The sequence below is a fragment of the Phaseolus vulgaris genome, chromosome 3 (assembly GCF_000499845.2).
Source record: "Phaseolus vulgaris cultivar G19833 chromosome 3, P. vulgaris v2.0, whole genome shotgun sequence".
Taxonomy (NCBI): domain Eukaryota; kingdom Viridiplantae; phylum Streptophyta; class Magnoliopsida; order Fabales; family Fabaceae; genus Phaseolus; species Phaseolus vulgaris.
The window spans coordinates 23,244,752-23,259,930 of record NC_023757.2 but is presented as its reverse complement, the minus strand read 5'-3'; the positions used below and the strand labels follow the sequence as shown (position 1 = coordinate 23,259,930).

Genomic DNA, 15,179 nt, shown 5'->3' with positions numbered 1-15,179 from the left:
GGTCATTAAAACGTTGGTTTTATATTATAAGCATAGAGAAATCTGTTCACACTCTGTGCATGTGGGACTCTTGTATTGGCATTTTTAACCCGTAAATATCACCAGTGTTGAGCAAAATTATATTTAATTTAGTATATAAAATTATGATATTTTTATTTTTATATTATTTTATCTACTATTTAATTGATCAGAGTTGAACAGTATAGAACATTTTAGATTCACTAAAAATAACTATCCTAGTAGATTCCTCATCCAAATACAATATAATAGATTTTTAGAAAATTTTATTTTTTAAATTTTTTTATCCAAATAATATATTTTTATCCTAAATTATTTTAAATTCTTTACAAATGAATTTTGCTCTTAGCATAGCTTGTTCAAACAACACAACAAGTACCTTTTTAGTTTTAATTTTATATTTGACGTTCTAGACACTCAAATCTTAGTTCTAGGAAGGAGCTGATAGGGACATAAAGTGAAAAACTGTTTGTTTTTAAGTTTATTTTGAAGTGGATCAATTTTTGCCTTGTATCATAAGTCATGTTATTATATATAAAAGTGTTTAACAGATGTTAAAAGAATACAAATTGAAATATTGGAAATAAATACTTGTACTATGAACAAACTATAATTTGTGTGTAATGACACAAATAGAGATTGACAGATTAATTTGTATGGTGGTCTATTCTTTCTCCTCCAAAGTGACAGATTATCAAACTCTATAATTAACCCGTAAATCTTTTTGAGAGTTTATTAATGGTTAAGAGTACACTAGATTTTAGTGTGAGTTGGATTGGTGGTGGAAGATGAAATTGGTTGAAAGAGCTAAATTAATGAGTTAAATAATAGAGAATTGCTTTTACTTATTTCCATGTCAATTTTGATGATATTTTCTTTAATATACTTTGTCTTCTATCCTCAACAACCACCTATATTACTGCACTTTCCTATTTTCTTTCTAGACCTCCATATACAGTCACACATGTTAAAAATTATTTTTCATGTAGAAAGATTTTGAATTGAATATTAAAGAAAATTATATTCATAATTCAAAAGTTAGAAGAATGGACGTGGCATTTTTTTTCAGATTATATAATCTTAAAATACCTTTTGTATTATATAATTTGAAATTAATGTTTTTACTTTTAAATCATCTTATCTAAAAATTATATTATGTAATTTAAAATTAATTTCTTTTTCACTTCTGGACAGTTAAGTTTTTATTTTACTTTCAGTGAATTTGGAAATTTATTTCTTTACAACACCAAATTAGCTGCACCACCACATATATGTTTATAAAGTATAACTTAAAGAAAATATCTGTTGAGAGTTTAAAATTAAGAGCCGTTGTCTACAGCACGGATCTCCAGCTTTGCTCAAAGACAAACTGCATAAACATTTGCTGCATACCACTTTACAAGTTATTATCTAAAAGAAGCACAAAAATGACCAGAGATATAAATCACAAAGGGTAAAAAAGATATTTAAAAAATAATTAGGAGTGTAAGAGGAAAAATATGGAGATGGAGAAAAGTAATAGTCAATATATTATTAGTAAAGTACCCATAACTTTGCCTAAATGGACGTTTGACACAAATTTTCTGATAACAAGAAATACATTTACAAAGGAAAAAAAAATACTCATTTAAAATTAATATTATCAGCAACACGTCCACAGAAAGGTATATTTCATTCAACTAAATTATATTGGGATATTAAATTATATTGGGATATTAAACTATTAAAATGACAGTATAATTTAAAGTTAAAAAAAAACACATGCACAATACACTTAGTATTTGATATTCTATTTCAAAAGTGAACATTTCCTTAATTTAATAATTACTATGGAGAAAAAGCTATATGCCGATTTATATTTTATTTGTTATATATATACATATATATTGTGGTTTCAATATAACCAATTATTATAAATTGAGATACAAATACTATAGCTCACTGGAAAAAAAAGAAACACTTAATGAATGATGGTAATAGACTAATTTGTAATATACTGTGCTGTTAACGAGTATGAATAATTTATAATGTGTGAAATACTTTTAATATTTAGACAAATTTTTTTATTCTTTTTAAATTTTTAAATATAATAAAAGTAAAATAGGAATATGAAATATGTACATAAAAAGAAAATTTCTTTTATATAATATTATAGATGTTAGCAGTTAAATAATCAAAATTTACGTGAAATATACAAACATTATTAAAAAAGCACAGTTCTATCCGTTATTTCAAAATTAACTGTAACCATAATTCTATAAAACCACTATCTAAATCAATTCTATCAACACGTCCATAGTTTATTTGTGTTATTCCCACTTTGTTGACCTAAATGCAGGCAAGCATAAATAAAATGGTCAAAATTTAGACTTGTAGTTGTGCTGAGTAGCATACAATAATTATTGATTCCAGACTAGTAGTAGTGAACAAAAAATGACATTAATTTGGAATAAATAACTCGGTCATTCAAGAGTTACTTATATTGAATGCATATACCAGTGAAGTAGTGAGACAAAAAAATGACATTTTGGAACTCAAACAACTTTGGTTCTAAAATCTTAACTGACTGCTGCCACTTGAGGGGGCGTCTGAAGACCAACAACACCGTAGCAGCGACTGCAGAGAGTAGGGTGGTCCAAAAATGAACCAACCTGCTGTGAATAATTCCAGCATCTTTCACACTTAGAACCCACAGCACGAGATATACCAATCCAGACTTTATTCTTCCCTTGAATTAGGCATTCACCACTATATGGTATAGTTACAGTATGTTCATCTTCCAATGAGGGAAGAATCTCCGCCTGCATATTGTCAAACAAATTACAACATAATCCAATTTATTCTATTGTGCCTCAAGACTCAATTGGCAATGATTCATTCTATTGCAATGTTAAAACAATATAATTTGATGCGTCCTAAGCAAGATTTTAATAGTTCCAACATCCTAATCTTCAAGTCAACTAAGAGGGAAATCACAATGCGAGATACATACCTGAGATGTTATGAATAGACGGTGCAATCTATCGGAATCATTTTTGGCTGCACATAGTTCCCGTAATTGGGATGCCAGGCTGGCTTCAGATGTATAGATATGAACCTTTGCATCTAGACTGGACCCAATTAGTTTACCTGTTCGAGCAACTTCCAAAACTCTATTCACTTCTGTTCTCAGCTGGCAAAGTAAGTTTTGCTTTAGAAACAAGCACCACCAACTTAAATAAAATATCTGATATCAATGTATAACTTAACAAAGAGAATGAAACTGATAAAAAGGTATAAAGAGAAATCACAGAAGTCACTTGTACATGAAGAACCAAATTATGCAGCCTTCCAAAATTTCACACTTTATTGTAAAAGTATTCTTTCATTTTCTGTCTATCATCTTTACATCCTTGTACATGTCAAATTGAATTTAGGAAAACCAACCTCGTAAAAAAGTGAAAAGATTGCCGAAACTGGACTTGAGAAAAATGAAAGATCAATCACTAATTTTCAGACTTCATAATTACTACTTGGATCAAGGAAATTGGTGATGCAATTCATATATATATATATATCAAGAGTATATTACTAGAGATTACGTAGTACATAACATATCGACATAGTGAATTTATATTATGTAAAACAAAGATAATGTTGAGTAATTTTTGTATTTTGATAATTTAAAGGTGGTTATGTAGCCATGCTCTTATTTATCATCCTTAATGTTCTAACATCTTTTTCATGGGTAGAAAGGACTATCTTATTGTTCCGTCATGAACCACGAGGAAATATTGATTCAGATTGGCATCAGCTTATCTTAAAATCTGAGATAAAGGGTACCTCAAGAATATTCTCCCAAAAATTAATTTCTTCTGCAGGGAGGGCAAGCCATCTTTCATTGGAGATGGGCCATCTTGATTCAAATACATATTCAGCAACGGAACCAGCTTCAGTTATATACTGAAAAGGAAGATTCTGCCACACATCCTCAGCTAAATGAGGCAATATTGGTGCTAATATTCTCACAATGGAAAGGAGATGAGCTGCAAGAACTGTTTGGCAGCTTTTCCTCGTATAACTTGTTGATCCACTGCAGATTTTTAAGCGTACTGAGATGAGTTATGGAATTAAACAGAAACAATTAAGAAAATGAAAAACAGGCATCTATTCCTTGATGCCAAAAAGGAAGTGCATGCTAAATATCCTCAAAGAGGACGTAAACCAGAGAAACTTACCCAACATAAAGTCGATCCTTTGCAACATCAAAATAGAAATTTGACAGGTCAACAATAACAAACCTCTGCAAAATCTGAGACAATGGAGGGGATAAATGTGAATTTTGAAAATTAACCAATTCAATTAGAAAAAAATCCACCAAAATGATATGCTTAGCTAGCCAAAGTTTGATATAAAAGACTTCCCATATCACAACTTTCCAAGCATTTATTTCTATGGTTATGTTATGACACTGGATCCCTATAATTCTGTTTCCTTTTTTCCCTCTTTAAGGGATGAACCCTATGCATAAATACACATTACATATAAAGGAACGTTTCATGAAGATATAAAATATTACCTGAAATATTTTAAAAAACTGGTAATTTTCATAATTTCCTTGAATGTTTTTTACAACATTTTCAAGTTGAAAAAGTGCATGTTGATCAATCCTTGGAAGCTCATGGTATTGTACAGTGTATTCCGTCTGTCAATGAGACATAAACAGAGATGACATAGTGGAAAAAATATATAAAAGCCAGATATAGGCAAAGATAAATGTGACAGCATTATAACATAACATGTAACAATAGGCAGTAACTGCAGACAAAGAAAAGGAGAAGCTATCCATCAAACAAAAGGCTTTTAACTTCAATAGAATTCAAACTTACTTTCCAATCATGAAGATTTGCCAAGAGGTATCTCAAAGTTCCTCGCAACTTTCGGTAAACCTCAGACATTTGACGAAGAATCTGAGCGCCAATCATCACGTCACTCGTATAATCTACACTAGACACCCAAAGTCGGAGGACATCAGCTCCATATGCAGGTGCCTCCTGTGAATAGAGCAGATAAAAACCCTTACTTGAGGGGCTTTAAGGAGAGGAAAATTATAGTCTGACAAAATTCCAAGACTAATTTATTCGATGATACATCAATATAACTAACCTTTTGATTTTTACCTCCTTCAATCACAAAACGTGGATCCACAACATTACCCAATGACTTGCTCATTTTTAAGCCTTTCTCATCCAATACAAATCCATGTGTTAAAACACTTGAATATGGAGCCTTCCCTGTATCAGACAAGAATGACAATGTTATAGTATCTAGGATATAATACTAGTTGATGAACTCATAAACTACAATACTGAACAGAAAAACATATATACTACAACTATACACTTGTTATCTCAAACAAAAGTCTTCTGTAGACAGTATTCTCTGCCATCACAAACCACACATAATAACACGCTATCCTAATTATACGCCCTAGTATAAGATATAATCCTAATAAATAGCTTCCATCAGTTATTTTCTTCTAAAGTATTTTGCACTTCAAAGTATGTTTCTGCTCTAGTGATCCAATCCTCAGGTTCTTCCCAGTAAAGGCTGGCAGTTCCACTATCTTAACCTCCATACAGTACTTATCCAAACCTTGGAAATTCGAATTTGAGCCCTGGTTGAAAGGATTTTCTTACTTATTAAGATTGAAACTCTCTTTTTCCACCATTGTTCTCTTCCCTAACAGCCTTTATATATTAAAGAGATGGCTGTTAGGAACCCAGTAAAAGGAAATCAAGAAACACAAAGACAGAGATAGAACTCTGAAAATTCCTCTGTTTATTGTGGTTCACTGTTACAGGAAGAAAAGCCTTCAAAGGGAACAACCTCCCTTTCTCCCAGGACTATTCCTGTTGTCAAAAACCAATACTCCCAAAAAACTCCCCTTCCCAAAACCTGTTGGTCTTCACTTAAAGACCAACCATACCCAACCAACAACTAACCGCTCCCTTAACGGTTCCTATTATTTCTCCTATGATACACCTTCCCTGTCATTTCCTTATTCTTATTTTCTGTCCTAACAATGGCTCTCTTCCATGTGTCCAATCCTCTCATCCAGTTGATATTCTTCTGATTGTTCCACCAATAAATCTGCAAAATCAAAACTCCAGGCCAAATGATGACCTTGCAGGCCTAAAAAATTTCCCTCCCTACTGATTCAACAGATCAGACTAAAAAATGACAGAACACAATTGATAAAAACTAATAAACTACAGCGCTGAACACAGAAATAACACATAATCCAACAATAGGCTTGCTGTCCCAGAAACTTGTCTATATAAAGAGTATTCTCTGCTGACAAACTACAATAACATCACACTTGCTTAATTACACACTACTATTAGATACAATCTTATTACATAACTGTCCAAAGCTACTTTTTGTGTAGAATTACCATCATATAGTTTCTAATGCTGCACTAATGCAGAATTACCGATAAAAAAAGTTATTTAATATCACATATAATCCTAATAATAACTGCGTTCATTTCCCAACTCACTTGGATCTCAGTTCCAATTAATGTATAAACATATGAAGACCATCTCAACCACACAACCGAACACAAGTATGCATTTTTATCTGCAGGCATTATGCAGTTGAATTATATAATTTGAACAGACAAATACAAAAGCTAATCCGCTAATGGTGTTGTGCATGTAATCTTCACTGTTGCTTAACATAGCAAGGAAAGTGAGATTGATTTGAAAACAGAACCAACCAACCAATCAACTAATATCAATCAGGAAAAAACATTTGCCTCACCAGTGTGGCAGTGTGAGATAAAAGACCATTACTTCTGATGAAACCAAAAAACGGATAAATAGTTAAAGTCTTAAATATAATCAATATAATAAAAGAAGTTCAGTGGCTTATTACCTTTTGTAGCTACACTTGTTAACAATGAACTTTGAAACCAGCCTCGATGCTGATCTGTTCCTTCAAGATACAAGTCTGCAGGATAACTAAGGGAGTCTCTTTTTCCCAAGACTGCAGCCCAGGAGGACCCTGAGGTTAGAAGTAAAAAGCCAAAGCAAATCATCAGCCTTGCTCAGGATGCTGAGGGTTTGGAGTAAGGGATTAAGGATTAAGGTCCTAGATTTAATTCATGTGATTGAGGTCAAAAGAGTAAGAAGAAAAAGGAACATCAATAAACAACTGGATAATCCAGTTATGGGAGTGGATCTAAAACACTATTCAATTAATTAAACATGTAGAAGAGTCCCTGAACACAAAAGTGTAAGTGGGAGTGGTTGAAAAACACATGAAACCATGCATTTGGGGAAGAAAACTATTTGGACCAGAATATTGTACCTGAATCAAACCATACATCCATTGTGTCAGTTCCCTTTTCATATTCTGCTGCCTTATCACGATATTTACTTGGGAGAAGATCCTCTACTGTCATGTACCACCATGCATCACCACCCTTTTGGGTTATGATAGCTGAAATAGTATCAAATTAAAATAAAAGATCAATCCCACTATCTAATTACCTCCACAGAACTAGCATTTTTAGATAAGCATAAGCCATTAAACAATTTTAATATTTACCACTGCATTCAACTATGTAGAATAAATCATTGTTTTGTCCATTAACATTTGAGATGGTACATGTACCAAAAAAATACTAACCTGATAGTTTGTACTCTTGAGAATTAAGAAAACAGAAATTTACCACATTTTGGACTCTTACATTTTATATGATCAATTGTCTCTTCATTCATAAGAGGCTCTCTGGACTGAAGATGATAAAATACTGGAATGGGGACACCCCATGTCCTTTGTCGTGATATGCACCAATCTGAGCGGCAAGAAGTCATTGCTGAGATTCTATTTTCTGCCTAAGCAATTCAAGTATATCAGCAACAAATATGACAAGTGGTGCATCTCTAAGGGAATACATGTCACAAATAAATGATATTATACAGCAACAGAAACTTGAAAAATAAAATAGCATACCTGAGGTGGAACCCATTTTACATGGTTAATAGCATCCACAGCAGCATGGCGAAATCCCTCCACAGATGCAAACCATTGCTCTGTTGCTCTAAATATTGTTGGTTTTTTGGTTCGCCAGTCATATGGATACTTGTGTTCTGCATCAGAAAAGAAGGGGAATGATGATTATATAGTCAATAATTATTTGCAGAATTCTTATGATTAGTGACAGAAGGAACTTACCATATGATTCTTCCATGATGAGCGAGAGATGTTCATCCAAGTATTTTACAACAGCAGTGTTACCTTCACCAAGAACATCAAGCCCACTAAACTGCCCAGCTTCTTCAGTGAACTTTCCATCATCATCTACTGGAGAAAATATGGGTAGTCCATATTTCTGGCCAGTCACGTAGTCCTCCTGACCATGTCCAGGAGCTGTGTGGACCAGTCCTGTTCCTGTTTCTGTTGTAATATAATCACCACCAATCACAACAGGACATTCCTTATCATCTATTGGATGAATATACCTGAGACAACAATGTGTACCCTCAGCGTAAAGTTTTCTTCCCTCAAGATTGTAAAAGGTAACATAATTATTATTAACATGAAATATTATGGAAATAACAAGCAAAACAAAGTAATTATTCATTTGCATACTTCCAACCTGTAGTTTTCCAACTCTGAACCCAATTGTTTTTTCTTGACAACAAGCTTCACACCCCATTTTGCCTCTAAACTTGGCACAAGCTCTGAAGCCACAATAAGAAATGGCTTCTTCTCGTCTTCCAAAACAAGTCCAAGCCGCCCTTTCTTGTTTTTTCCACCAGACGCAGGGTCAGGCTCCAGTAATGACTTTATTTCAACAACAGCATATTCAAGCTTAGGATTGACCGCAACAGCTGAGTGTAGAACAGTGGAATGCAGGTAAAGAAGAGAAAGAGTGACATAAGAAGATTATATTAAAAAACATTTAAGAACAAAAACGAGTTAAATCTTTGAGTACTTATAACATTTCTTTTGGTATAATTCATATTTTTTGGTATTATAACATTTAACACTGTATTTTTATGTGCCAATAGTTAACAAGAAATAATCATATGCAAAATATTGGCAAAAGGAAAACCTGACTACAGCACGTTAAGTAGTATGCCAATTATATCAAATGATTCAGTTAAAACATGATAAAAAACCATGGATACAGAAATTAAGAAAAATATGCAGTTTTGTTTACACTGAGACTGTGAACGGAATAAGTGTGAGATGGGGAAATTAAAACCACTAAGATCATAGGAACTGTAAAAGACATCCAGAAAAAAATAAGCTAACATTAAAAATATGACAAAATATGAAACATACCTGCATTGGCGGGAATAGTCCAGGGAGTTGTGGTCCATACAGCCAAGCACAAATTTGGAAATTCTTGTAGTAGGGAACTTGGTGTTAAAGGAGCACTCACAACTCTAAAAATGGCATATATGCTTCTTGAAATATGCTTTTCAGGATACTACATAGAAATCAAACAAGTAGAAATGTAAATACTCCAAACTCCATCATATCAGATTTTAGAGAGAAACTGCATGCATATATGTGCATGGACATACTCAGAAATGTACATACGTATATAAAATTATTCAAGTTCTACCCACACTAAACACCATATTGGCAGCATTAGTATTTAGGATATATGGTTCATATTAAGAAGAATAACATAATGGTATATCATTATACCTCCAACTCAGCCTCAGCAAGTGCTGTTCGTGACGAAGGACTCCAGTGAACAGGTTTTCTGCCTCTGTATATATAGCCTTTCAAGGCCATCTGGCCAAACACTTCAATCTAGAAAGTTATAAGAACAAACTGTGAGGGTTGCATAACAATAACCAGTTACAGTTTGAAGTCAAGCCCCAGAGAAACCAACAAAACGAAAGCAAAAACAGCATTCTTGTTAAATATAGTATTATTTGGTTGTTTGCTTTACCATTGAAAAGCATTCTGTTACAGTTGATAGCACAACATTCCTAACTGAATGTAAAGATATCAACTTTCAAATATATTATACAATGATAGGACACATTGAAGTGCTAAAATCATGTTTGATTAACATGCATGTAGGGGTAAATGAGAAAAGCTGTACCAGCTACCTGGGCTGCTTCATATTCAGGGTCTAGAGTAAGATAGGGATCATTCCAGTCTGCCCATACTCCATAGCGCTGCAAACATTTAGTAACATGCTTAAGGTACAAAATTTCCCTACTAATTAGAATAAAAAATAAATGTGAAATGTTAATTGTGTATAACTAAACAAAAAACATTACAATATAAAGAAAAGAAATCAAAGAGAGAACTGCAAAACAAAAAAAGGACCTTAAAAGATGACATCTGTTTCTTAACAGTTTCTTTGGCAAATTTAGCAGCCTTTGCTCTCAACTTTAATGGTGTGAGGTCACTTCTAGCCTTTTGATCCAGTGACTGCAAAACTGAAATAATTCAAAGCAACCATTAAGTATTTTGATTTCAACATAATTTGTGACAATGAAAATAATGTTTAACCCAAAAGAATAATGATAAATTTTCATTTTTAATAGAATTACAAACTTTTATCCTATTACTTCTTAGATAGTAGACACGGTTAAGAGAGGTGTGGGAGAGAAAGAGAGATGGGCAAGAGGGATTAATCACGCATACCTCAATTTAGAAGTGTCATGGAGTCGGACACATTTTTTACACTAACACTTATCCAAAATGGATCCGATTCTCCCCTTTAGGTGTCCAATTAAAAAATCAATAATTGTCAGTCAGACACTTGAGCTGACGCCTCCATATAACTCAAACACTTAAGTCAACACCCCAATACAGTTGTATACACACTAATATTATTAAAAAAAATATTCATTTGATAACTTTAAGAAAATTCAACATAGAATACAATATGGTATAATTAAAATAAATGGCTTGCAGTTTTAAGTATCATTATCATAAAATCAAATGTAAAGCTAGTTTGAGAAGGTGAGGTACCTTTCTCAAAGATATAATTTCATTCTTTATATTCTTTTGTACGACTCATCATCATAGGGAAATAGTAAATATACAAGAATATAGAAAAAATTGATTATCAATTTAGATCTTTTTAAGAGAAATTCAAATTAAATGAAATGAAATGTGAGTATCATATATATATATGTGTGTGTGTGTGTGTGTAAAAAGGGAGATTATTAAGGTGAGAGGAGTAAATCTACACTATATAACCATACATGGATGATCAGGATTAAGAGTTATTTGATGATTACATGACGAGTTTAAAAAAGTCACATGACTTTGTGATTCAATCTTAACCATTCATATATGGTCTAGATTTTTTATCTCTTAATCTCTCGTATAAATACTCCTCTCACTTGGTACACTCCTTATAAATAGAGAGAAAGAACGTATCTAGTGACAGGACTTTTATTATGTGAAAGTGAGAGGAATACATGTTGTCCATTAGATCTTATTGTGAAATAACTAAATCATGTAAAAGTCACAAGTCACATTAAATCTTGACCATTCATGTGTATATATATATGCAATGTCTTAATCCTATATTTTAAAAATTAGATGTGTCCATGATTGAGTTTGTGATTCATAGGAGATAATAGGAAAGATAGGTGCAGAAGAAAAAAGAGAAAGAAAGAAAGAAAAGGTTAAACAGACAGACCGGAAGAAAGGTGTAGATGACAGGAAGGAGTCATGTGTGTTAGTGAAAGACGGAGAAAGTTGGGAGGAAAGATTGATGCAAGCAAGCACCAAAATTTCGAGATGAGAGTTGAAAATGAGATAATGGAAGAAAGAAAGAATTTCAATTCTTTCATTTGAGATGATGTTATTTGAAATCATTTCATTATACTAGACAAAAATTGACCTATTATAGATTAAAAAACATCTTCAGATCAGATATTCAAATGCAGCCATTTTAATATTCTAAATTCACTTGAGAATTAAATTCCTATATCAAAACACCTCATTCAAACACACTCGGAAGCATATCTATTCACTACAAAATAAGTGTATGTTTGGATGCTACTAGGGAGAACAACATTCACTCTCAAAGAAAAAAAATCTTTCTTCTTCATTTTGTGTCTTAGAATTCAGGAATGTGCATTGAAATTCCCAAAATCATGTCGCCAACTTTCATCTAAACAGCCTAAATCATTCAATTTATTTCTAAGCAAGAATTAACAAATTTTATAATATTGCAAACATGCTAGAAATGTAGGGGAGCAAATAATTTGAATTCCTAAAACCAAGGTCTTGTAAAATCAAGATCACATAATTAAAAAAATATACATTGAATTCTAGCACTCCTAAATTCCATATTAGAAGGCAAAGCTCATGACGTATTGAATAAATCATAATGACTGAGAAACATAATAACAATATTGTTCCCTCCTTTACACCCTATAGCTTATGCACAACTCATAAACTTCACAAATACATTTACAATATAAAAGGGCTTGCCGCTGCCTACATGACTACAAGCCAGGGAAAAATTGCCCTTATTTCCAGAACAAAACACATGGATCAAAAGGTAGATGCCTAAAATTTTAATTGTTAATAAAAATTTGAGATATTTAAAAATATATATGCAATGCAAGAATCAGTTAGTGCAAAATGTACTTTCTAACAAAAGGGATTTACTTCACTATACTTCACAACGTGCACATTTTATTGACATCTGCAACTACTCCAAATGCATTTATTGATAAAAGCACATAACACAAAATCATTGAGTATAAGAACTATCTCTATAATTCAAGACTTCATTCAACTTTGACATGTGCCAAACACAAAAAATGTAGGATCAACACAAGACATTCTTGAATACAACATAGTATCAGAACTAGCCACATCTGGTTATACTAACATTCATACTTGCCTTTTAATTCAATTGGTAGGCCATGACAATCCCATCCAGGTATAAAATAAACTTTATAATTTTGAAGAACCTGCAGACAAACAAAAGTAAAATATTCTCAAAATCGGTGTTTAGTGCCTACTTGATTATATCAGCAAGAGAATGCAAAATATATTGTTGCACGTGTCAGATGATTAAAACAAAAAATATGCTTCAAATGTTACATTATGGTAGCAATAAAACATACCTTATAACGATTTATAATATCCTTTAAAATTTTATTTAAGGCATGCCCTATGTGAAGATCACCATTGGCATATGGAGGGCCATCATGAAGGATAAAATTTGCCTGATCAAGTAATTAAAAGTAGGTTAATACGTTCATAAAACTAGAAGTTTTAAAAGCTGAGAGGACAGCCCAAAACTTACTCCGCTATTTTTCTCAACAACTTTCTTGAATACTTGATTCTCTTCCCAAATTTTCTGAATTTCAGGCTCCCTTACTGAAGAATTAGCTCTCATACCAAATGTTGTCTTGGGAAGATCAACAGTGTGCTTGTATTTTCCATCTTCTTGCTTGATTCCTAAAGAAATTAACAGGACAAACAGCAACGGATTAGAAAAAAGGAGTACAAAGCAATGTGAAATAGCAAATAGACTACCTTCAGAAGCTTTCTTTCCAGCCATAACCGGCCCTCGTGATCTTCGCTTTGAAGAACATAAATTGTCCCTTGAATAAGTACAATAGTATGATACGTATGGGATAGATACCACTTTAACTGATGAGATCCCTCGAGAATAAAACAAGCCAATAGAGTTAGTACTCCTGGAAGAGGAACAAGCTGCTCGTAATAGCACCTGAGAATTTTAAAAAACATGTCACACCGATGTATTACAGGTTACTACAGCAGAGAGAGAGAGAAATCCATCAAACCATCAGCTATAGAGAATTAGTTGCAAAAGAATATGTTGCCTTAAACCTTTGTTCCACCACAACATTTTGAAAAACTTGCATGAAAGCACGTCAACAATAATTCTTCCGAACAACATAATTATGGGCAGATTTGTATATTTTGTTGCAATTGTGAGACGAACGACGTTCCCAGGAAGACTAGAACACCAACGCAAACATATTCCACGATTTTACAGAGAAGTTAAAACAATGAAGGGAGAGTTTCAGAAACACTTCCCTCTGGTAAAAGCAAATAACAATTTCAATTCTCACTTAGACAATTCATCGAGCACATCGCCTATCTCAGGCTAAAAGGATAAAAAGGCCACCGCACACGTCCAATGCGTGACTAGCAGGAGCAATTTGATATCATTGGCTAAACGCAGAAGGAACGGAACTTTTACAGACACAAAGCAATGAATCCATTGTGACAAAGTGTGAATTGAAAAACAACAATAAACAGCATCCCAAACTTAACTGTGTTATTTATGAAGCGCAGCACAGTGGGTTAAAAAAACGGTGGTTAGCGTTGAGGAAGAAGCATTAAATAGTAGATAGAGTACCCTGTAAGAAGAGGAATGCGCCATGGTGGATTGCGTTGGTTTTAAATTGAAAGCGGAGGAATTTGAAGTGAGGGATTTGAGAAGAGACATGGTGGAAACCACTCAACTCAACTGAGTGAGGAAGAAACGAAGATTCATTCATTCATTCGGATAACTACGACTCTCCAACCTAAGCCACACTCACTACCATTTCTTCTTGCGTTCGTCTTTTCGCCAACAACTATTATCTACTACTTCTCCAAACGAATAGATAACTTGTTTTAAATTTCTTCTCTCAAAATTCCTGTCTATATAATTTAATTTAACTTTTTAATATCTTAATTTCATGATAAAATCTCTTTAAAAAATTATAATTAACTACTGCTAAAATATATGACAAGTATTCTTTTCACAAGAGTTTATTTTACGCATTGTCTACGCAAAAAGTTTTGGTGTTAGGATTTTCAAACCATTACTCCCCATACTAGATATTAACTCCACTTTTGATAAGAAAATAATATTACATATAATTTAATACACGAATTAAAATTACACATGTATTTGTGGCGTTCAATTAATAATAACTTTATAAATACAAAATTGCATTTAAAATATTTCGTAATAATTATGAAAAAAATTAAGAGATCAATTTTATATAATTATTTTATAAACTATTTTTATTATTATTAACATAAGTTTTACAAACTAATATTTTTTAACATTAATACGCATAATAAAACTTTAAGTATATTTTAATTTCTCTATATGCGGGTTTAAGTGTTATATTTTGTAA

The 15,179-nt window shown here is 32.5% G+C and overlaps 1 protein-coding gene across 1 annotated transcript; it reads right to left on the bottom strand.

The window, feature by feature from the left end:
* Positions 1 to 2,363: 2,363 nt before the first annotated feature.
* LOC137806884 (isoleucine--tRNA ligase, chloroplastic/mitochondrial) lies at positions 2,364 to 14,692 on the bottom strand. The gene is made up of 22 exons (XM_068607243.1): positions 14,408 to 14,692; positions 13,555 to 13,750; positions 13,322 to 13,476; positions 13,140 to 13,241; positions 12,914 to 12,983; positions 10,366 to 10,478; positions 10,143 to 10,211; positions 9,730 to 9,837; positions 9,358 to 9,505; positions 8,666 to 8,900; positions 8,242 to 8,528; positions 8,020 to 8,156; positions 7,754 to 7,901; positions 7,372 to 7,503; positions 6,937 to 7,065; positions 5,164 to 5,291; positions 4,887 to 5,051; positions 4,577 to 4,702; positions 4,236 to 4,309; positions 3,841 to 4,090; positions 3,011 to 3,190; positions 2,364 to 2,819 (listed from the first exon to the last, which is right to left on the bottom strand). The coding sequence occupies exons 1-22, from the start codon at positions 14,495 to 14,497 to the stop codon at positions 2,577 to 2,579; spliced, it is 3,285 nt and encodes a 1,094-aa protein (XP_068463344.1). The 5' UTR covers positions 14,498 to 14,692; the 3' UTR covers positions 2,364 to 2,576.
* Between the last annotated feature and the right edge of the window lie 487 nt (positions 14,693 to 15,179).

Bases quoted from the DNA above. Each gene is read 5' to 3' on its own strand.
- LOC137806884 (XM_068607243.1), bottom strand. From the start codon at position 14,497: ATGTCTCTTCTCAAATCCCTCACTTCAAATTCCTCCGCTTTCAATTTA. The intron at 9,838-10,142 runs GTAGCTGGTACA...ATAACTTTCTAG, and splicing joins CTGAATATGAAGCAGCCCAG to ATTGAAGTGTTTGGCCAGAT. The intron at 8,529-8,665 runs GTTGGAAGTATG...TTGTTGTCTCAG, and splicing joins TCAGAGTTGGAAAACTACAG to GTATATTCATCCAATAGATG.